Genomic DNA, 24,023 nt, shown 5'->3' with positions numbered 1-24,023 from the left:
AGGTGGGATCTAAGAAAGAGGTTTCTGACAAAGATCCTTCAGCTGATCTACAAAGACCAACAAGGGACGCTTGGAAAGTCTGGGGAAGTCTTTGGATCCAGACTGGTAAAGACTGTATATTTAGAAGTTAGTGTGGCAATTATGAAGGGAAGCAGATGGAGGACAAATAGAATGAGATGAGTCATCCATGCCTTTAAACTCTTCTACACTACTGAGTTTGCAGGGTTATGGCTTCATTTCAACAGCATGACCAACATGCAAGCCGGTGAGGTAAGAATCATGGAGCTGTTATTCTGGAATCTTTCTACTGCATTCAGAGCTCTTCTCCAGCCCTGCTTGCCATTGCATAAGAAAGGGAGGATTTGCTATAGCTTAAAACAAGATGACACAACAGTAATAAACCAAGAATGATTGAAGAAAATCTCCTACAGATGCACATCTAATCTTCCAGAAATTTCTAGACGGTCCAACTATGGCTCATGAAAGCACATTCCATGTACGGGGCTGTACAGAACTCATGTAGGACTTAAGCCGTCAAACAAAGAAAGCCCCTTAAATGGTTTAATGCTACAGGAAAATAATTTTCTTCGAAAAATGAGCAAGGCTTTGCTAGAAAAATGTATATTAATAGTTAAGCAAGCATACAACTCTGTTTTCATGTTCGTTTAGATAAATTGAGTCAATTTCTAAAGACAATTTTTTATAACAGAGTGCATCTAGCCAAAGCCTTCCTCCAACTTAAGTGGCTCTTCTCCAATAGAAAAGCCACTTAAGTTGAAAGATGACTTCAAACTTTGCTCAATAAGATAAGACTAAAATGCAAATTACTGCATTATGTGCCTGATTCTTAGCACATTTTCATAAGTGAAAACCCCACAAGACCATGGGGGAAAGATAAGCATCCATTAACCAAATGATTGCAGGAGTCTGGACTGATTCAAGGCCATCTCTACCAAGCACACAAGTACTTGTAACATGACAACCGTCAATGATACTCACAACTGTAACTTAGCCAACAAGATATTTCTGTTAGTGATGTCAGTCTTTAAACATTTATCTCTGTTTATCACCTCTGTTATAGAGCCAGTGCGATATAGTGGTGCAGTACTGTTGGACTAGGACCTGAGAGACCCAGGTTCTGGGAGTCCTTTCTTCACCAGGAAGCTCTCTGGGTGACTTTGGGCCAATCACTTTCTGCATCTAGCCTACCTTACAAGGCTGTTGGAGAAATAAAATGGAGGAAAGACGAAATGATGCGCTCCTGAGAGGGAAGGCAGGGATGAAAAACTGTATGAAGTAAATAACTATGCACTGGGATGCCTACATATTGTAGTAAAAGAATGAAGATTTATTACTGTGATGAAGTGCAATTTTTATATTAATAAAATCAAACTGTAAATAGAAAATCCACTTGACAATCCTAGTATTTAACTGCACAGTGCATTAAATGCAAGAATATTTTGTCTCCCTCTCTGAAACTCACAGATGAGCACTGTACTACCATTAAAGCATTTATAACCTGCATGAAAAAACTCTGGTAACTGTACTTGGAAAGGTAATATCCAGTTCCATAGATTCAGTGATGATAAACATTGTTCTATTGTACATCTCAGCTGCACATCTGGACCACAATGAAATATCACACACTTACCACCAATACAAGTTATTCTCCAGCTGAGCACAAGTATAAAGAGCGCAACAGTGTAGTGACACTATCCTTTCTCCCTGCAGTTCCGAGTAAGTCTGCGCAGTATGTTCTAGCTTAGAAGCTACAGAACTCAAAGTTTCATCTACCCAGGTAGCTACCTAAGAGGATAAAAGGCATAAGATCATTCAACGTCCAATCAATTCTAACTGGATTCTACTCCAATCCTCTCCAATACTGTTTCCATACACACAATGGTCTGCACCAGGCATTCTTCTGTTGAAGCAAAACATAACTCAGATGGTTACTGAGTTCTTCAACTTGCAATTCATTTCCACAAGGGTATGGGTAGGAATCAAAATGCTACATTTCAGAACATTTTTAGTCTTTTGTGACCAGGGTGTCTTATACAACCAATAAATTTCTTAGTATTTCAAAAGACGTTGATCACCACATAATCAAAACTATGTCTCAAAAGTGTAAGGGGAGAAATATGCAGGGGATGCAACAAGCAGAGCCAACACGAAGTGCCTCAAGCATATCACCCTTGATTTATACATTAATTTTATAGTTTTTAGTAGGAAAGTTCCTCTAACTTTGAACAGGCCAAAGAGACACTCAGGATTACTGCAAAGTCAAAATAAAATCCCACAGGCAATCTAGGGGAGGCACTGTGGCTCAGTAGAACAGCCTTTGCTCTGCACACAGAAGGCTCAAGGTTCAATCCCTGGCATCTGCACGTCCAGTTAAAAAGACAAGACAGCAGGTGATATGAAAGGCCTCTGCCTGAGACTCTGGAGAGTCACTGCCAATCTGACTTAACAATACTAACCATGACAGACCGATAGTTTGAACTGGTATAAGGCAGCTTCATTTGCGTACAGTCACCCATTAATTCAAATGCCATTAAATGCCCACAGTATTTCCACCTTTCTCTTTATAACAGTTTCACTGGCAGATCTCACCTCTGCTTTTGTATACAAACGATCTAGCTATAGGGAAATTAACCACAACAAAAAATTTTGTAAAACCTACCTGCAGTCTTTTCCTATAGCAAGACAGTGGAACACAGAAACAAATCCCCAGAGCATCTTACCTTATTATTCTCCGTTGCAACAGTTGCTCTGATACTGTTCGCAGAGAGGAGGACAATCTTCTCATTGGTTAATCCCAAAGATATTGCACGTGGATGATGGATTGAAGAATTCTTGAGAAACAAAAGCAGCAGGTAATATTTCATCCATTCACTACTGAAAGACCATGATAGGGAAGGTCAAGCACCCCTCCCCATTCAGAGCACTGTGGGGAAAGCAGTCTCTGGCCCCATCTAGATGCCATTCCAAAAAGGAGCAGCATACTTTTTGCCACAGAACTGAATTATCAATTGATGTATAGCAGAAGGCTATTAGTTGGGTCAGGGATGCTAAGATGCAAAGCCAAGAGCTACATCCCTTTGCCAGGTCTGTGGATAAAGCGTCCTTGCCCCTCTTCACCAGTGGTGGATTCTCAGGCAGTGTTGCTATCGAGGGCACTATGTCCCAGCTTCCTTCCCTCAGCCCCTGCCACCAATTCACAACAAAACTGCCAAACTGCAGAGAAGCAGTGAGGTTGGAAGGAGCTTTCCAGAGCAAGCAGGAGGTCTTTATAGCGAGTTGCTCTTGGCTGAAATTTTAGCAAACAATGGCCAAGAGAAACTGGACTTTTACATAATGCAAAATATTTCACTTTTCCTGAACAAAATTATATATACCTGTGTGTTTCTGTAAGGCTCAGATTCATTCCATTTCCACTGATAAAGCTCCCCTTTATTGCTCACTGCCACAAGCTCAGAATACAGAGCACCAATACTACTGAATTTCAGTCCATCCTATAAGAAATAATTAAGAAGTTTAAAGCTGCAATGCTGTCAACACCAAATATTTCTTTACATAGGGAAACTGGAGAGGGATTTCTAAACAGGCCAACTAGTCTACCTACTAAATTGGAATATTGTTTGTTTAACTTAACCTGATGACCCTAAAACAGAACAACACTTGGTTCAGCAAAACACATTCAACCTTTTAATAAAGTGACTGTGTCAACCAACAGATGACAAAACAGAAGTATACAATTCTGCAAGGGTTTATTTAACATGTTTCTATACCATGCTCTCCAATTAAAATTCCCCAATACAGGTTCCAGAACAAAACAATAAAAAGCAACACACAAGCAACAAATAACCAAATAAGAGAAGAATAACTCAACACAAGTATTACAATATACACAGCATTATGACAGAATAACCTACAAACACCACAGCCAGCACGATTAAAAGCTACCAGCAGGCACAGAGAAAGCTTTATTTAGGAAGAATTTAATACCACCACTCTAAATGCCTGGAAGGACAAGCTTTTATCTGGTGCCCAAAACTTCGCAGTTTTGGAGTCAGGTAAATGGGTCAGCAGGCATGCATCTCAGAGGTAAGATGCCAAACAGAAAAGACCCTGTCCTTTGTAGTCACCCACCTCACTTCAAAAAGCTCAGCCTGAGATGAAGACCTCAAAACTCAGGCAGGTTGTCAAGGATACAGGTCACCTTTGATAGTCAGTGCCAGCACTTTGCACTCAAAAGCATACAGACACAGTAATATGCTGCTATTGAATTCAAAGTGACATTTAGCAATCTGAAGACCCAGGGGCTTGTGTTTTTCTTGGAAAGAATTGAAAGGGTGGGGGGAGAAGAGGAACAGTAAAAACTCCTATGAAATGTTCTCTCTTTATAGAATCAATGAAATGTTTTAAACAAGGTTCTACGCAGAATTTTAGTATGAAGAATGTGCTATGTAACAATAGCTCATGTTTGAGAACAATGATTCCAGTGTATAATGTTATCATATCCAATATTTTCCTATTTTTGTTTAAAACTAATTTAAAATGCATGGGATGGAGAAAGTAGAGAAAGAGGTACTTTTCTCCCTTTCTCACAATACAAGAACTCGTGGGCATTCAATGAAATTGCTGAGCAGACAGGTTAAAACGGATAAAAGGAAGTACTTCTTCACCCAAAGGGTGATTAACATGTGGAATTCACTGCCACAGGAGGTGGTGGCGGCCACAAGCATGGCCACCTTCAAGAGGTGTTTAGATAAAAATATGGAGCAGAGGTCCATCAGCGGCTATTAGCCACAATGTGTGTGTGTATATATATAAAAAAAAAATTGGCCACTGTGTGACACAGAGTGTTGGACTGGATGGGCCATTGGCCTGATCCAACATGGCTTCTCTCTTATGTTCTTCTCTCTCTCTCTGGAGAGCCAGTTTGGTGTAGTGGTTAAGTGTGCGGACTCTTATCTGGGAGAACCAGGTTTGATTCCGCACTCCTCCACTTGCACCTGCTAGCATGGCCTTGGGTCAGCCATAGCTCTGGCAGGGGTTGTCCTTGAAAGGGCAGCTGCTGTGAGAGCCCTCTCCAGCCCCACCCACCTCACAGGGTGTCTGTTGTGGGGGAGGAAGGTAAAGGAGATTGTGAGCCGCTCTGAGACTCTTTGGAGTGGAGGGCGGGACATAAATCCAATATCTTCATCTTCTTCTTAGTTTTGAAGTAATTTGGATATTTCTTTTAGGAACTGGCTACCTACCCTCAACTGGTTTTACATTTTTTAAGAGAAATGTAACTATACCGATATAGCTCATAAGTAAAGGCATTTGCAGCTCAAAACATGCTTGCAATTTAAAGGAACTAAAGCTTTAAGTAAGCAATGGAGGAAAAGAGAATGCCATAAAAAGAACACACTGGAAAGGCTAACGAGATTGCACTGAAGTTCTCTGCCAACTTGGAATTACTTTTACATCCAATCTCATAGCTCTCCAACAGCCGCTTGAGTCTCTGGCATTAGGTCCTGAATCCTTTCAACAGAGCAAAATTTTAACCCAGAGACTATCTAATCATTCAGGATCAATCTTTTACTCCCCAAGAGGAAAAATTAAAAAAACTTGACCCATGTCCTTGCTGAACCCAAGAGAGATGCCAACAGGACAAACAAGCCAGAGCTCATGGTTCCTGTGGTACCTCAGGAAAGGAAAAGGCAGGAGCTCAAACTCCTTCTAGACACAGAGGTACTACAACAACTGCCAGTCAGTCTCCTAATAAATCAAAGCACAAATAAAGAGAACTGAAGTGGAAAGCCATAAGAGCAGATTTGATTGGTGGGCCAGACATCATAAAATAACAGATTTTTTGGCCAGGCACAGAAAGAATGTATACATGGCCATCCAGTTTTATTAAAGAAAAGTAAGGGAGGAGGGAATACAAGCAAACTCAAAGTGATTTGTATTCACCAAAGCCAAAAATAAAATATGGTATGATATCAACAAGTAATCATGCTTCTCAGAGGGCAGGGAAACAAACGCTAAGCGCTTCAGCAGCAGGGGTCTGGTGGGAAAAGAGAAAATGCTGAAAGGGCAAGAATATACAAAAGAAAGAGATGAAAGAAGCATACAGATACAGTCTGGAGAGGAAAACATTTCAACCAACGCATCCACAAATGGAAAAAGAAACTTAACACTGGAGAACAGTTTAAGGTGGGCAGCCCTGTTTGCCTGCAGTAGAAGAGAATGATTCACGTCCAGTCCAGCAGCTTGTTGGTCTTTTAAGCTTCTACTGGACTTGAATCTTGCTCTTTTACGCAGGGAAAAAAGAACAAACAACATTCTGAGCATCCAAAAGAGAGAGAGCTTCCTTTGCTGGAAGGCTGCTAAGCCACAATCTAAGACAGGAGGCTGTACACACTTCAATGTATCACTTTTATTAAAATCAGTACTACTTACCTTCAAGTAATCTGGAATGAAGTACAGCAATAGATTAGAACAAGAAGTGGCCTGAACACTAGGTATCTGCTCTGGAAGCCATGACAAGCACAATCTAGTAATTCCGTGCAGCATTTACAGGGGGGGAGAGGGAGAGAGAAATGCATACTTGCAGGTAAAGTACTTATATGAAAAATGTAGAAACCAAATACCTTATCTGGCCACCACTGCAAGTCTTCTCCTAAGGAGACTGGGCTTTGGACAGGTGTGTTCTTCTTGTCTAGGTTGGGCTCTCCTTCCTTGCTTGTAGAGCCCCTTTCATTGTCAAATGAGGCTCCATCAAGCCACCTTCGTTCACGCAAACGTAAAACGGATTCACGTTCACGCAACAGCTCAGAGTCTCTCTCTAAGGGAAGAAGGAGAACTGGTATGCAATTGGGTCACACCAGTGGGATAAAAGTAAGCCACTCTCTAGTAAAGACCCTTCAGGATGCAACTAACAGCAGTTAAGTCTACTCATAAATGGCTAAATAGAAAAATGACATGCAACATTCAAAGTATCAACCCTTTCAAGCATATGTACTTAATATTAACCAAAATAATCTGAAATGCAAGAACAAAACTTAGAAATGAAAAAAAAATTTGGGGGGAGCTCCAAAGTGCCCAAAAATGAATTAAAAATTGCTTTATTTTTTAAAGCATGAGATAAAAAGCAATTTAAAAACTATATAGTATCATATGCAAAGAGTATATTGTGGAATTTTTCTTATCAAAAAAGAGAAGAAAAAAAAAGAAATCACCTCTGTTAGAGACATTTAAGGTCGCCCAAAAAGAGTGTTTATTAGAGAGTCTCAGAATTGCCCCAGTCACCACCACCACCACCACTTGAAAAAGTTAAACCACATTTTTTAAAAAACAAAAAACCTTACAATATTGCTAATCCAACCCCTTAGTTTAAACACCACATGGCATTGGAATTTATTTCTAAAGCTTACATTAAAGCTGGTTAACTGGAAAAAAAAAATTGAAGTCAGACAAGTTCTAAAAAGATTTTTGAAGGAAGACGTTCCTTACCAAAATGCTTTCCCTCCAACTGGCCTACAAATTGTCTAAAGCCAGTACTCTCCAGTTCTTTCATACAATTAAAATTTTTAAGTCACGTAATCAAGCTAAATATCCAAGAGACAAATATACATGGAAAATAAGGATTTTTCATCTTAACATAGAAATAACCTTAGAAAGGAAAAAGGGAAGCATTTAAGAAAAGTCAGAAGTTGAATATTTGTTCATGCACATTAAAGCTGATAAAACCTATGATTCTTTGCTTATGTTAACACCACCTTTAAAACCATCTCTTCTTGCCTGCCTTTCCTCCTTGCTCTTTCTCCCCTTCAGCCTTTCTTCATACTCTTCAAACATCACCCCTTAAGTTCTGCCTTGTTTTTCCCTGGAACTTTGCTCATTCTCCTTCCTTTCCTTAATGAACCAATTTATTTCTGGGTTTCTACTTGTTCAGTCACCCATCTGTTGACAACTCTTCCTTTCCCCTTCTGTGGCATGTCTATTCAGATTCACCCAGACTTAATGCTGAAACCAGAGTTTAGAAATTAAGGGCACAGAATTATGCTTACTATCTCCCTTACCCCTTCCGTCTTGTACACAAAACTATCTTCCTCTAACCAACGATTTTTGGCATTACACATGGCCATTACTGACCCACATTAAAATGAATCCTTAGAATTCACTGAAAATACTACTGAGTTGGCAATGGTAATGTAACACAGGAAGTTACACTGGAAGGAGGGGCAGAAGAAGAGCATGCATGATCTCGCAGGCTGCTTCCAAACTCTAATTTTAGTATTAAATATGAACCATGCTGTCAGGGGGCCTCTATTTTAAACCTCTGCAAAATCTATTGCCCATACAAACTAAATAAATAATGTGATAAAGCTAGATGTGATAAATCTGACATGTAGACAAAATCAAAGTTGTAGCTTTATGCATCTAAACCTCATCCTGACCTCTGAGCAACTTACTCTGTCCGCATCAGCTTCAGTCAGACATCATGACAAGCTGTAAATCAAAAAGTAATCAGGCAGAGATACAGCTGCAAAGAGCAAGGTAAACTTGCAAACACGCCAACAAGCTGCGTTCGTGCCCAACCGCAGTTTTAAATACAGCTTGCCCTGATGTTTGGATGCAGCCAGTTTGGATGTAGACATTTTTATGTCTGAATATCTAACAAGGATTAACTGTGGTACAGTCACTCTTCACATCAGAGGGTTGGATTAACAATCAGTAAATTGTTTTTAATACCTACCAAGTATAATACTTATCTTTATGAAACCACGAAGAAAAAAAACTACATACACCATGTCCAATATTACATTTCATACTTTTTCAAACCATGCTGAGAACTTTGATGCTATGCAAAGTATTCTGTAGCTGCAATGGGTTATTTCTAAGCCTAAATTCAGATACGAATGTCTGGCTTAAAATGGAGCACTGCAAGGTTTTTCAGAATGCAGTTTAATTCCAACCTCTCCCATCTATATTTGAAAAAAATCATTAGGCTTTCTATCTCGCAGAGAAAATGTTTACTCTTAGAGCAGTGCATAATGAGTCGTGGAACAGAGTTCAATGCTACCTAACAGAACAGAAGTAGGACATTTAACTATATTATAAAAATATGCCTCCAGACCCAGGAAGGCAGAAAATGCCCTGTGCGCCACTACCAGTACACCAGCTCTGACATGGATTATTGAACAATCTAAACTATGTTATGTTCTAGAAATGATTCATGTCAGAATTTTTATTTATTTATTTATTTATTCGAGATTTATATCCCACCCTTCCCACGAATGGCTCAGGGCGGCCATTTTAAAGAACAATACTTCTAAAGTAGGTCTAGTTAAGTTGATTTTGGAGGATGCAATATATATGGGTAAAGCCCCATGCACATTTCACCTATCAGATCTTTCAAACAGCTAAGTTATGTCAAAAGATAGTTTTTTAAATATATATATATATATATAGTTTAATACAAAATACTTAATTCCTATATTTAAAATAGGGGTAAAGGTTCACACAAATCTAAGACAAATTCACCAGCATGTGCTATAACTAGAGTACTGCACAGCAATACTATTTATTTACAAAAGAAAAAAGGTGCAAAATTACCTCGGGACGAGCTTAGCCTGGAAAGTGATGAGCGCCGAAAGGATGGATAACCAAAGTAACTAATATCTTCTGAAAACATAGCATCAGCATCAATAATGACACTTGGGTGAGCAGAATGTATGTCAGCATCCAGAAGAGACATAAGATCCTCTATAAGAGGAGACAAGGATCTCAGGTGAATTATCAGCTACTTGAAATATCTGCTAGAAAAGACCATCACCAAACAAGACAAATCCACCAACAAAAACTGATGTTCTGTTCTTCAGATTTGTGTGCCTATTGCTCACGCTTGCAATCAAGCACAAGTACAAAACCAATGTGATCTAAGTCAACTGCTTGGCTGCTTGCTTCTTCAAGCCACTGAGACTAATCTAATCCTAAGAACCCAGACATTAGACAAAGCTGTGTGCAGTTAAGCTTTATAAAAAGAGCAAGACTCAATACATTTAAATTCCAGAACACAGCAGGTAATTTTTTTTTTAAAAACCCTCTTATTCCAGATAGCATGCTATCTCTCCTTTTGCCTTCCAGAATTACAAGTGACTTGAGCTGAAGTGTCTTTGGTAGAATTTTACCAATGCATGCAGCATTCATAAATATGCCCTCATAGAAAATGTTTTAATATTGTATTTTTAATATTTGCCACACCATGAATGGTCTCTGGCACAGCAGCCCAACCCCCATTTTTTGAAATGCTCCATTTCAGGATGAAATCTTAATTCTATGGGTCCCTGGCATGAAAACTCAAAACCCTCTCGATAGTGTTCAAATTTCCTATTGCATTCTACTGAATTTATTTTCTAGTGCAGAGTAGAAATGTACAATGAGAGAAAATAAATTTTAAATTTATGAAGTTTTCTCAAAACATATGAAGATTTATTAGATGTTCCATAATATAAAGTCTCCCAAAAACCTCACAGTAGATATTCTTCCAGCTCCATCACACAAGTGGTACTGGCTTCCAAACCCCAATATCCATTCTGAGCTCCTACACACTGCCCCCACTTCATTTCCTATTTAAAACAATTGAATCCACCTCAAAAAGCCTGATCTCATCACATATTGGAAGCTAAGCAGGGTCAATGCTGGTTAGTACTTGGATGGGAAATAGCAAGTCAGGAAGACAGAAGCAGCCTTTATTCAGCCACCTTCCTGAATATCCTCCAGGCCCCCAGTAGGGGTCAGTCACCAGAGGTCAAATGACTTCCAGGTGCAGACACACACACACAAATACACCCCTCCCCCCAAAAAAAACCCTCAACCCAACATCTCCCTTTTAAGCAAACCAAATGAAATTGTGGCTCTCACTCTGAGAACCCCTGGCTTTTCCCTATTCTTAAATACAGTCATTACCATTAAGACACAATGAATTCACTGAACATTTTTCTACCCCTCAATCCCGATCAGTGGGTGTCTTATACCTCCCTAAAGACCCATCTCTTAGTTCAAAAAACATTGACTCACACCATTCTTTCAGCATCTTAGTAAGTACATCACAAGAAGTCAGAATCTCACCCCCTAATATTCTCTAGCCCATCCACTCTCAAACAAACCCATGAAATACAACAATGCCACATTCTAAATAGAACTGTTTTTAGATGTGTCATTTCCCCAAAGCTTAGTGATCAGATGACATTAATGTTGAAAGGAATTTTCTTTTCTAAAAGCAGGATGTAGAGGTGTGTGCAATGAATGAAATGAGGGGGTCAATGTTCTAGTGGGTCAGAACCAACAGTAGATACCTGGTTAACAGAAGGGAGGGGGAATCAGGTCCACCAATTCCTCCTTTCAACTGTAGACTCTCAATTTGCCCCTCATGCAAACATTTCTCAGTAGCAGCATTTCAGGCTGCAAGAGACAGGGAAGCTGAGACAGTCCTGTTCTGCTGCATCAACCCATTGTCCTTTCATTGCTTGCCTTACCCCTTCTCCACAAAGAACTCTCATCTTCCTATTTCTCTCTCATTCATCCAGTCACAAACTTCTGCTCTGTCTTACTCTGTCCACAACAATGCCTACAGGATGTGGGAAGCACTGGAAAGCACACAGCCCTGTTTCTACTTCCTTTTGCAAAAGACAGGGCCTAGATAGGGAGGGAATGGAAAGGCAATACATCTTTGATGCACTAATCTCTGTCCCTGACCAATGTTCCCTCTAAGCTGAGTTAGTGTGAGCTAGCTCACAGTTTAGCCTCTGACTCATACATTTTTGTCTTAGCTCAGGAAAATGAGCCCCAGGGCGGATTAATTTATGCAGTAGCTCACAACTTTAATGCCAGTAGCTCAAGATGTAGCATTTTTGCTCACAAGACTCCACAGCTTAGAGAGAGTATTGCCCCCACCCCAAGAAAATAAACCCTGATACTGAATAGTCTAATCTTTTTTGCATATACTAAATCCAGTGAGTCAGAAACACATCAGTGGGTTTTTTGCCCCATTTATCCATAATTCATGGCATTGTTCTGAAGTTACTTATCATCAAGGACACCGTGTTGACTGAAAATCTGATCTTACCCATTTTGCATCTCTAGATCAATAAGATAGTCACCTTAAACTGTCAATCTCTAACTCTCAGATCATCCAAGTGGGATGATGTGGAAAGTCACGACTCATTTCCCCAACTCCTTTAGGCATCTACAAAGGCAACCTAACCAGAATGATGTTTTTCAAAAATAACCTGAGAGAGACGACAGCAATGCAAATCACAAAAATGTATCTAAATCAACTCTGTACTTATCAAGAATTCTATAACCAGAAACATTTATGTACTAGAAAGGATTAGGTGTACATTAAACCTGACTCCTCTAAGTGATTCCCTTTGAAGCTGTATAAGTCAGGAAAACATTTCATTCTTATGTTGAATAAACATTGACTATCCTATGTATAATACAATCTACATATGTACCTAAATTCATTCAAATCTAGTACATTAGCCAAAATGAAATACAACTAATTCATATATCATATGAATCATTTGTTTTGTACTCTCTAGGCAGAAATACAAGGAAAAAAATCCCAAATCACATTCAGACAGCATCTCCACTTGACACCTTTCTATTGTGTTTTTCAAAGCCTCAACCATATAAATTCAGTTTGATTCTGCTCCAACACCGCTGGGTAAAGATTTTGAATGGCCCTTTGAAACAGTGGGATTATCCTGTATCTTATAAAATGAAGAGCACAGGAAAAGAAAACACATTTGTTGCCACTGGGACAGTGCAGTAACAGCAGGGTTACGAAATGGTTACAACAGCTGCTGTTAGTTACAAGCCATCCACAGACAGTATCATCATGGCCACCACTGCACTTATGAGAAGGTCAAACAATATGCACATTCAAAAGCCTATAATACTGCTCATGCTAAAGAGTTACTTGGCTGAAGTTTGGCTGCTGTTCCCAAATTTAGGAAGTACAATTGAGATTCCAATGTCTCCACTGTCACAATTCCTTACATTGCAGCAACCCTCAGAACTCATGTATTTGACGCAGCAAATCAGGTTAGTGCCCTAAGTAACTACAATGGCAAATTCTAGGCACAGAAAGCAGAGTGCTTATGTGCTGGTCAACTATCAGTCAAATGTTATTGGATGTTTTCATGATGCCAAGAATATCCTTCTGGAGGTCACAGGTTATCTTTTTTCCCTTTCTTTATGGCTTCACTTGTTTATTTGTTAGCAAGGGAAGGCTGCCCTGAGACTTGCAGGAGTCAGGCATAAACTCAAAAGCATATCAAAGGTTCTCATATTGACCACCAACTATAACTGCTAGTACTTCGAGGCAGGAAATCAGCATCAAATAGTACTGCTTAAGAGTGCACATGCTAAGATTTAATTAATTACTATTGTTTAAACTTAATTTCATTGTTTTTCACTAACAGTTGAACTAGCAGAGACTGACCAAGAGAGAGATCTTGGGGTCGTGGTGGATAACTCACTGAAAATGTCAAGACAGTGTGCGATTGCAATAAAAAAGGCCAATGCCATGCTGGGAATTATTAGGAAGGGAACTGAAAACAAATCAGCCAGTATCATAATGCCCCTGTATAAATCGATGGTGCAGTCTCATTTGGAATACTGTGTACAATTCTGGTCACCACACCTCAAAAAGGATATTATAGCATTGGGAAAAGTCCAGAAAAGGGCAACTAGAATGATTAAAGGGTTGGAACACTCCCTATGAAGAAAGGTTGAAACGCTTGGGGCTCTTTAGCTTGGAGAAACATCAACTGCGGGGTGACATGATAGAGGTTTACAAGATTATGCACAGGATGGAGAAAGTAGAGAAAGTAGTACTTTTCTCCCTTTCTCACAATACAACAACTCATGGGCATTCGATGAAATTGCTGAGCAGTCGGGTTAAAACGGATAAAAGGAAGCACTTCGTCACCCAAAGGGTGATTAACATGTGAAATTCACTGCCACAGGAGGTGGTGGCGTCTACAAGCATAGCCAGCTTCAAGAAGGATTTAGATAAAAATATGGAGCAGAGGTCCACCAGTGGCTATTAGCCACAGTGTGTATGTGTGTGTGTATAAATAATTTTTTGGCCACTGTGTGACACAGAGTGTTGGACTGGATGGGCCACTGGCCTGATCCAACATGGCTTCTCTTATGTTCTTATGACTACTCTGTTTGCAATTACACTAAATAAGAAATCTACTGATTATCTTTTGTTTTTCTAATGACGTTACTACTTGAAATAAATTGGACCTGTCAACTACGCTGATTTTTTTACTGATCAAATGCCTGACTCCAGCACTCAGCAACACAAAGACGCTGCCTCAAAAACCAACTTTAATGCAGTCTTTGGGCCAGTTCACACAACTATCTTCTCACCACAAAGTAATTTATTTGTAACTGGCATGCAGCAGAGATTCACATTGTACACAACATGCACCCAGTCTTCCCATCACTACACACCTCAAGGCTTGCCAGCCACCTACTAAATCTAGTCACAAGAAAGGATTCCATATACCTCTCTAGCACAAATTTAACTTTCATATCTTGTCATGGCACAAACTCAGTATAAAATTCCATTATTTGCTTCACTTTATTAAAATTAGCCTTCAACAAACTAAAATTATTTTCGGAGCAAGAATAAAGCTTCCATCATAAACAAGTTCATGAGGTAGCAAGTCCCTCCCAGACTTTAAATGAGTTCATGTAATTTTGCTTTTAAGGAGAAGTAGCAAGGAGGTCTTGTCTACCTGAGTGGGCCAGAAGAGCTTGTCCAACAATCCCCACCAATTATGTATATAGCAGCCACACAAACCACTTGCCAAAATATAGGCCTGCACCAGCATTGGGGGAAAGGTTTATTTACAAGAGACTTGTTCCCATTCCTCTCTTTTTGCTTGTTACAACTTCAACCCACAGTTCAAGACAAAAAGTATCAGAAATGGGACATGAACCAATGGGGAGTCCTTTATCTGAAAGAAGGAAGTTGTTGCAAGAGCAGATTTGATTGGATATTATATGATTACAAATGAGGAACCTGCCTTTGCATCCACACTCCCTTGATACCGCTGCATTCCTGCTCTCTTACTGGCCAGCCTGTTCACCCGCAGCACTGCAACCAATGGCTGCCGGACTCACATGGCAGGGGGAGAGCAGAGGCAACCCCCTCCTTCCCCCAACTTATTGTAGCAATGGCTCTAGCTTTTACTCTTCTCTCTCTGCATGCCAACTACCCTGGCTCAGCTCGCATCACCTGCTCCTCCACTCATGAGCAGCCCACATGGATGCTCCCTTACATTGTCTACACAAGTACAGAAAACATTTGTCTCTTGGAACTCCCCTCCATGGTTTTTTAGGGTTCACAGTTTTCTGCAATCCTGGAGGGTGACCCAAGTTTGCAGGAAAAAGCCTGCTATCTGAACATGGTCCAATTATCTTGGTCTTTCTATCCACATGAGGATCAGGTTCAGAATTAAATATATCTGTAATAAACTGTATGGAAGACATGAAGCATAGTTATTTGAGGATGGACACAATTAAAGACCACTGAAACACCTAACTAAGACAACATGGGGCACAATCATAGAAAAGCAAAGAAGCTGGATGCATTATATATATTCTGCCCTTTACCAAAGAAGGTCTTAAGGTGGCTAATGATCTACAAACCACACCAATCAACAACAACAAAATTATATTCATAAGGTCACCATGAAGCAGTTCATACACCTGGGATACGCACTTCTTGGTGTATGCATTAGATCACTGAAACCAAAGGGACGCACAAATGGCTCAAAGTTTGACTGCATATGCATGCAACTAACAGGTTAATTTCTTTCCCTGGCATATCAAAGACTAATGATCCACTATTCTTGTCAATCACTATCAACAAAACTTAACTGTTGCAAATTCATTGCTCATATAATTGATATAATTTATGTTAATCCCTTGTTTGCCAAAATATATTTGCAATTTGATTGCAACTATTCTGTTTGCGTGTTCCTAATATGGCCCTTTTTAATATGGCCCTTGATATCAGACTAGTTGCTCAACCTTCTTTTTAAAAAAAAGTATAATGTACCAAACAGGATGCAAAGATCCTGCTTTTGTGTGTGCACACTTTGTTTTTGTTCTTAAGTAGCATAGAAAGTCATGCCCCAAACATGAACATCAATTATGCAAAGCCCAAAGTTTCACATGAGAAGGAAATAACTACTCATTCTAAAGTATATGTCTAGCAGAGCTCCTCCCACTCGTGCTTCAACATCAGAAGCTCCTTGCAACGAAGGCCTTCACCAGAAAGCCATAAAATAGTTACACCAAGTACTCTGACTAGTTAAAAAATATTGGCAAATGTATATGACAAGTCTCTGGACAATACAGAACTTTGTCACACAAATCCACTCACTCTTCATTTTACTAGGACTGAAGAAACTCTGGGTTACATAAAATGCACATATCCCAGTTCTAATTTTGTTTTATCTACTATTCTCTAACTTGCCACCTTCAAAAGAACAGCAATTCTTTACATCCCAATACTGTGCACAGCAGGAAAAAAAAGGTAAACCCTCTACCAGTGTTGCACATTGAAAGAAGAGCACAAAAATAATTTTAAAAGGAAGAGAAAGCATTGCACCACACAAACCTCCTGGAAGATACGATTCACTAGCTGTATCATCACCATCATCTCCATCTTCATCATCACGGCTCAGCAAGTTGTTCACTGCAAGATTTACATCAAGATTTGTCCGCTGAAGTTCTCTTATAATAACACTTCTAGATTTTCCTTGTAGAACAACCTGTGCCTGTAAGTAAACACCATGCATACATTTAGTTCAACAGACTCCCCAAAAATGGTTTCTATTGACAAGAACAAACCTTTGAATACACCAGAACCTTAAATACACCAGAAAGGATATGGACCTTAAATACACCAGAAAGGATATGAAAAAGCCAGGGTTAAAAGGGTTACCTGTACTCACTGTGAAACCTTGAATTAGAAACAATTATTTTCACAAGAGACCACACCCTCTCCAAAAAATCAGAAAGTGGTCAGAAACACCACTTTTTGCAGTCTACAATCTATGTATACTCTATTTTCTAACCTATTCTTCTAGATTAAGGCTCTATGATGCCAACCAATGTTTTCATTGTTATAGCAACTGTTAGAACACAAATGTTCAGAAAGTATATGAATTTCACAATGCAAAAATACATTTAAAATCACCCTGGGAATAAGCTAGGCTGACTCAGTCATTATTAAAAGAGTAATGAGTCAGGGTCTTATTCACATACAAAAAGTTATTCCTCAAGAGGCTTTTTAAGAGCTAGAGCCAGCCAAAGCTATAATACTCTTGACTATGGACGGTTTCCTTTCCAATAGGTTGCCAGGTTTCTTAAAACCAACAGTAGTTAAAACCCTGTTCATGGGGCTACAGGAGATTACTGCTCTGAAAATACACCAAGCATTCCCCATTTCATGTCTTATCTCTTCTCATAAGGCTATCAATCCAGTTGACAAGACTCTTAATGGCCATACTAAGAAGAAAAACCACACTTTCACAGACTTATTTGCTCTCCTGTTGCCAAAACAGTGTCCGTAAGCACCATTTTATCTCAGATTTTTTTCCTCCTTGATCATGACTTGTTCTATTAACCCGTCCCACTTGGTAGCTTCTCTTCTTGTTACAACCAAACACTTCCAGGTCCAACTGCATAGTATTTCCTACACTTTTTCTGTCTCCGATTTTATTCCTTTAATTTAGTTCTCTCTGATCTCTTTCACCTATCCAACCAGACCATCATTTCACTTCCCTCATGTCTTTCATGGCAAATGAAGAAAAATCACACACACAATCTCCAATATGATCATATATTCTACCTGCTTGGATATGGACAACTCAATTAACTTCCCACACTAGCAACACTTATTGTTATCTTCCTGCCACAGATGCAACCCAAGGAACCTTCTCTTATCTCCCCTTTTCTCTTCCTCCTGTTTCAACTTTCCTTCACTTTCATATATGTCCCAATCTCACTCATCTTTTACAACTCTTCATATGTACCTTTCACTTTGAAGTCAGAACTGTAGTTTAGGTGGCACTTACATACCCCTAATTCATTCCACCAACTATGCAGAGGCTTCCAATATACTTTCGCTTTCCATTAATAGCTCATCCAATTCTCCTCTATGCACAGTTCAAGGCAGTAAATACACATAAGGTCAGTCAATGCTCCTTTTTGGAGAAGTGGCAAGAGCAAGACTTTCTACCTCTACTCAAGGCTAACTTAACTAATCCGTTTTCATATTGTCTGCCCAGACAAAACAAAGACTAAGGCAGGCACTGGCAGCTGCAGATAATAAATTCTTGGGGCTGCATGTCCTGTGAGAAGAAGACAGACCAGATTGCCATTTGGAGGAGGTTTTTACGCTCCCTTATTGCCTGGCTTCATTGGACACATCTCCATTCTTCCACAAAGGAAATCCCCACCTGGTAATAGTGAGACTGATAAAAACAGAACAACACTGGGCACTATGTCTATCTGGCAGGAAAAACAAACAAGGGTAAGATGTATAATACACATGTAGTACACCAGACTTCGTGTCAATCAATGCAAACCATTTGTAAACAGAATGCAAAAAAAAAAGAAAATATTTTGTTCTTCGTTTTTTTTAAAAGTCAGCCATGTACTTGGCAATCTGTACATTAAATTGGTGGGGGAGAAGATGAGAAAAAAGGAACAGCCCAGGGGAACAAGAATGAAACAAAACACCACAGCCAAGCATGTCGGCAGGTCTGAAGAAATTCATCTAATAGCATAATAGGAATCAACATGTAATTCAGAACCATTATCTACCTTTGGGAATCCAGAACAAATAAGCCCCAGAGTACAGGCTCTGTTACCTTCTAAAATTCCCAAGGAAGAGAATAGCTTGGCAAACATTATCCAGTTTACCTACTTTGAAAATCCCTTATAATCCTACTGCTACTAAACACTGTTACTTCTCTGTAATCTATACATTATATGTCAATCATCATTAGGGCATGGGTCTCTCATTCATTTATGCAAAAAAAGAAATAATGTAAAGAAACATTAAGGATTGTGCCATTTACAAAAAGCTCACGTAAGACTATGATCAAAAAGTGCTCTCTCTCAGCCAACGTTAACATGACAATCTGATGTAAATCCCCTCCCCCCATGTTACTGAGAGTGGGAAGCATATTTCCCTACAAGTCCTTATTCCATTAAAAGGACATAAAAGTGCCCATTCTTTCTCAAACACATATAAATAAGAAATTAAATACCTTTGCAAAAGAATGAATACAAACATCTTAAGTACAGCAGATTGTTTTATATATAGATACACACACACACACACAGAGCAGATCATGATAGACAGACAGACAGACATCTCTAGAGAGAGAGATGCAAACTTTAAAATGTTCGTAAGACACTTGTACCTGTGAAATGAGTTCTTCTGGAATAACTGAGGCTGGAATCACTGGTTGTGGCTGACTACCCAGCAAACCAGATCCTCTATCACGCCCTGTTCGAATCACTCGTGTTTGCCTTCGAGAATCTCTAGCACCCGCAGAGGATCTGCCCGAAGATCCTCCTCCACTCCCTCCAACACCTGAGCTCCAGCGACTCCTGAGGAATATTTTGAAAAAGGTAACATGTCAATTTGGTTTTAAAGAGATATCGTATCTAAATGTCATTGCTGTCTACAGCATGCTAGCCTAATAATATAACATATACTATCAAAGCTAGCATGCCTGATACAATTCTTTCCTATACAGCAGTGTTTTAAGTATGCTTCCTTAGCAGATTCCTTTGGGACAGAACACGGCAAACTCACTGGCATTAATTAAGGTAGACACTTCTTACTTTTGGCTTTTCTTTTCATTCTTTGACTCAAGATAGTTTTAAAAAAAAATTTCAAAGCAATATTATGCCAGATCCCCCTCTGCATAAAAGAGCTATCTGCTTAATTTCTATATGCTGGAGCTTGTATGTTCTGTTGAATTAAAGAATCCATCTGCCATCCTATGAGTTATTAAAATGGGAATCTCCTTTAAATTTAAATTGCATTCTTGGTGCAAAACAGAGAATTGAAATTCTATATAGTTTTGCACTTTATTGAGTAAATAATGGCAAAAATTATGAAGTCTCTTCAATATATTTATCCTTCCTGTGAAATTAGAAAAAGTATCTCTTTATCTTAAATTGTAACATCTTGATTAGTGGAAATGTAAGATTCTTTATTTATTGCAACGTCTCTAATTTACTGACTATACTTTAGTCAATCCAAACAAGGGGTCTTTCCAGTATCTTAATGATTACCCTGAAACTAATAAAATATACCAGCCTAGGGATCTGCAACCTACAGTTCTAGAACCAGATGTAGCTAGATAAGGAACCAAATATGGATTTAAAAAGAAAAATAGGATGTCATCATAGCCAGTATGTGAAGGGAACAGAAGGCAATTTTTTATGGGATTAAAGGGTTTCTTGCTAAAACGAAATGATAGAGATGAACAGCTGTCAGTAATCCAACTGTAAATTCTGTGCCAATTTATGCCAGCGCACTAATACTGTAATGTCTCCTTTTTGTACTTTTTATTTATTGTCAGACCTTGAAACAACCAGTGTTTGGGCTACAAAAACATTATGGATCTACACATCAATTATCAGTAATGTAAACTGTATAACAAAGTTTGAATCCAGTGGCACCTTTAAGACCAACAAAGTTTTATTCAAGGTATTTGGGTGCTGGGAGCGGGAAGTGGGAGGGCTTCTAATGTCCTGGCCCCACTGGTGGACCTCCTGATGGCACCTAGGTGTTTTTGGCCCCTGTGTGACAGTGTTGAACTGGATGGGCCACCAGCCTGATTCAACATGGTTTCTCTTATGTTCTTATGTATAAGCTTTCATGTGTACACACACATCTTTAGAAACCATTTAGTTTCAGTTATAAAAATATCTCTCGCTTTGAAGTTTCTCATAGTTTGGTTCTTTAACCTTCAAAGGTTGCAGACCCCTACACCAGACCAATACTGCAACAGAAATAAAATTATTGTCATGTATATATTACCAAAGAAACAACTGCAACTAAAAATTCAGTACTCTATTTTTAAATACTAGAGCCATGCTGTTAATAAAAGTTTCAGATAGAAGTGCAGCATTTAAGTCAACAATCCTCTCCAAATCAAGAGGTCACTATTGGAAAATACTTTAATTCTAAAGGACTATCATTATAGAACCAATCTGTTTGTTTGTTTTTTTAGGAATGGAGAAGTCAGTCACAGTTTGTCCCGTGTTTAACAGCTCTTTCTCAAAAACCTAGCTAAACCACTGCTGCATTTTAACAGTCTTCATACATACTGCAGGCAATGTATGTGCAGTCACACATAACTAAGTATGGTACCAAACAGGTTGCAGCCTCGACCCTACCAAAACTTACCCAAGGGTGTTGCCTGCCAGTCTGCCCAGAGTTTCAGAACCAGACAGAAACCATGGGGAATCACTAGTCCTGCCTGGCCTGGATGTCCTTCCTGCCCCTGAGCCACTGCTCAACTTTGAACTGAAAGTAAAAGATGGTAGATCAGTCACAATACAATCCCAAATGGGTTAAAAACAAAGCCTGGAATCCCAGGCTTAAATTCTCAGGGACTCAGTCTGGTAACACACCAGCTGAAGCAACACCCTTGGGGAATCTTCAAATTTAGCTGCAGGATATGATCTATAATAGTAATTAAAAAAGAAACAGACAAAGCATGCAAAGCACGCCAAACACATTTGCTTCATGACAAAATGATTTCTTATTAAAAAGTAAACCTTGCATATTAGCAGCCATGGCCCTTGCTGAATGTGTCTAAATGAATGAATATGCATTCAATTATATATAGTATATTTGTGAATAAATGCAAAATCAAGAATCTTGTTTAAACCCACACTTTACTCTCATAGCAGTGATAAAAAGATGCAGATCCAGAAAGGATGTCCTGACAGATGGCACCACTACAAAGACGTCTGAGGTTTGGATACTTGAATATTTAATGCAGAAATCACATTTTGCTGGTATGCTTGTATTATTGTGAGAAATGTAAACTTTCATTTCTGATTATTGAACCAGGAAAGGTTATTAGCCTGGTCTTCATTTTAGCCAAGAATTCTACATGCCCCATCAGTCTGATGACCTGTTTAATAGTTCAAGATCATTACAGCTTTACAAAACATAAAATGATAAAAAGGCAGATAACTGCTGAAGGGGAGAAAAAAATCTTACCCATCATTATTTTCTGGTTTACCCAATTCCAATCTGTCAGGCTGAACTAAAAAGCCAATTCTGCAGACTCTACCATCCTAAATTTAAAACAAGAAAAAAGACATACAGTGTTGAAACCAAAAGTTGGAAGGGGTCGACAGTAGTTAGCAAAGTTGGTCTAATGGAGGTTGGGAGTAACTAAGGTTGTTGTCTGAATGTATTTTGAGCAATTTACCTCAAGAAGAAATGCAGCATGATTTGGTCCCACCACACACTGTTTAATAGTAGCCTGTTCCAATACATTCAAAGGGGGGTGGCTGAAAACAAAAAGTGAGCATGTGTAACATTTTTAAAGACTCTTTAATCTGAGAAATAAAAGAAAACAAGTGGCATATGGAATGTACAATGAATTTAGATACAAATCTGAAAATGACTAAAAATATACATTCGTTGCAACAACTGACCTATTTTCAGTCGCTAAACATAGAAAATGAAGAATAAAATCTTAGAAGTGAGCAAGGAACATTATTTTTCAGTGTAACCCATCAGCTAAACCAAGTCATCCATGAGTAGATTTCTGCCTCTATTCATACTTGCTATTTATATCCTACATGCCTTTAAAAAAAATATTACCAAAGGTTTTCCAGTATGCAGGTCAGAAGGTATCTGAGGGGAGGGCAACAGTCCACCTTTAACTCTGCCCATTCCAACTGTATGATTCAATCCAGATGTTACCAATACTAAAATATAAAAACATGAACACTAAACATTTCCTCAGGTTATTTCCCATGATAGTAAAGCATCTACTGCACCTCACCTGTTTAGGTTGTATTTGTTGAGCTTCTCTGAAACTTCCCTCAACCTGCAAGGGAAAACAAAACTTCTTTTAGCATTTGCAAAATGCTTCAGTTAAGCAGCATGCTTTTTGCTTCAGTTTGTCATGAAACCTGTTTATAGTGATATAACTTAACTTTCAGAAGCCAGGAGAGGGAGGGCACTCGTGCAATTCCAGCAGTCAGGAAGTAGGGAAATTTATTCATTGCACACAGTATGCAATAGAGGTCAACAAGATTGCTACACCAAAAATATAAAACCCACTCGGTTACCTCCTCTCAGTGCTACAACTAGATAACATCACACATTAATGTGGAAAAGGTTAAATACTGATTTCTGTGGCTACTTATGCAGGTTGCCTTCCTTCCTCAGTGTACGTAAATACACCTATTTGTGCAATGAGCAACTTTTCTGAACTCCACAAAGTTCTAAACTGGAAACAAGAAGTCAGAACCTGTAAACACACCCATATGTAGTTAAAGTCTCCATTTATAGTTATCAGGGCTGTTGTGCTGCATAACAATCATATTAGATGGGCTAAAGGAGGGATATGATGCACAGAGAAGTCCCAGTGCTTGTATACAGTACAGATTTGTACATGGTATATTTGCCTTCTTTTGCTAACATTGGATGGAGCATGGAGAGCATGGAGAGTCAGACTCCCCTATCCCAAGTTAATAGGAAAGGAATACGACAATGCCATGTCCAGTTCCTGAACAGCCTGGTTCAAGAGAGACCAAACAACCTAACTAAAGAAAACTTCACTATGAAGAACAGCATGCTTAAATATATACATCTTGTAATAGCAGAAAGAGAATTGGGTACATTAATGGCCACCACCATACGTCTTAAGATAAAT

The 24,023-nt window shown here is 39.0% G+C and overlaps 1 protein-coding gene across 8 annotated transcripts in view; it reads right to left on the bottom strand.

The window, feature by feature from the left end:
* The window catches only part of UBR5 (ubiquitin protein ligase E3 component n-recognin 5), an 83,686-nt gene that overhangs the window by 46,311 nt on the left and 13,352 nt on the right, over positions 1-24,023 (bottom strand). For 5 of the 8 annotated variants that reach the window (XM_060243412.1, XM_060243415.1, XM_060243414.1 and 2 more), the window contains exons 2-12: positions 23,148-23,192; positions 22,566-22,647; positions 22,352-22,428; positions 21,527-21,646; positions 19,524-19,713; positions 16,706-16,865; positions 9,610-9,759; positions 6,642-6,853; positions 3,396-3,512; positions 2,742-2,852; positions 1,652-1,806 (exon numbers count right to left, since the gene is read on the bottom strand). In XM_060243412.1, the coding sequence (XP_060099395.1) occupies positions 1,652-1,806; positions 2,742-2,852; positions 3,396-3,512; positions 6,642-6,853; positions 9,610-9,759; positions 16,706-16,865; positions 19,524-19,713; positions 21,527-21,646; positions 22,352-22,428; positions 22,566-22,647; positions 23,148-23,192 (1,419 nt within the window). The remainder of the gene's footprint in view (positions 1-1,651; positions 1,807-2,741; positions 2,853-3,395; positions 3,513-6,641; positions 6,854-9,609; positions 9,760-16,705; positions 16,866-19,523; positions 19,714-21,526; positions 21,647-22,351; positions 22,429-22,565; positions 22,648-23,147; positions 23,193-24,023) is intronic. The other 3 variants (XM_060243416.1, XM_060243420.1, XM_060243419.1) reach the window with 3 other exon arrangements.

The sequence above is a fragment of the Heteronotia binoei genome, chromosome 7, assembly GCF_032191835.1.
Source record: "Heteronotia binoei isolate CCM8104 ecotype False Entrance Well chromosome 7, APGP_CSIRO_Hbin_v1, whole genome shotgun sequence".
NCBI lineage: Eukaryota > Metazoa > Chordata > Lepidosauria > Squamata > Gekkonidae > Heteronotia > Heteronotia binoei.
This window is presented reverse-complemented; position numbering and strand designations above follow the sequence as displayed.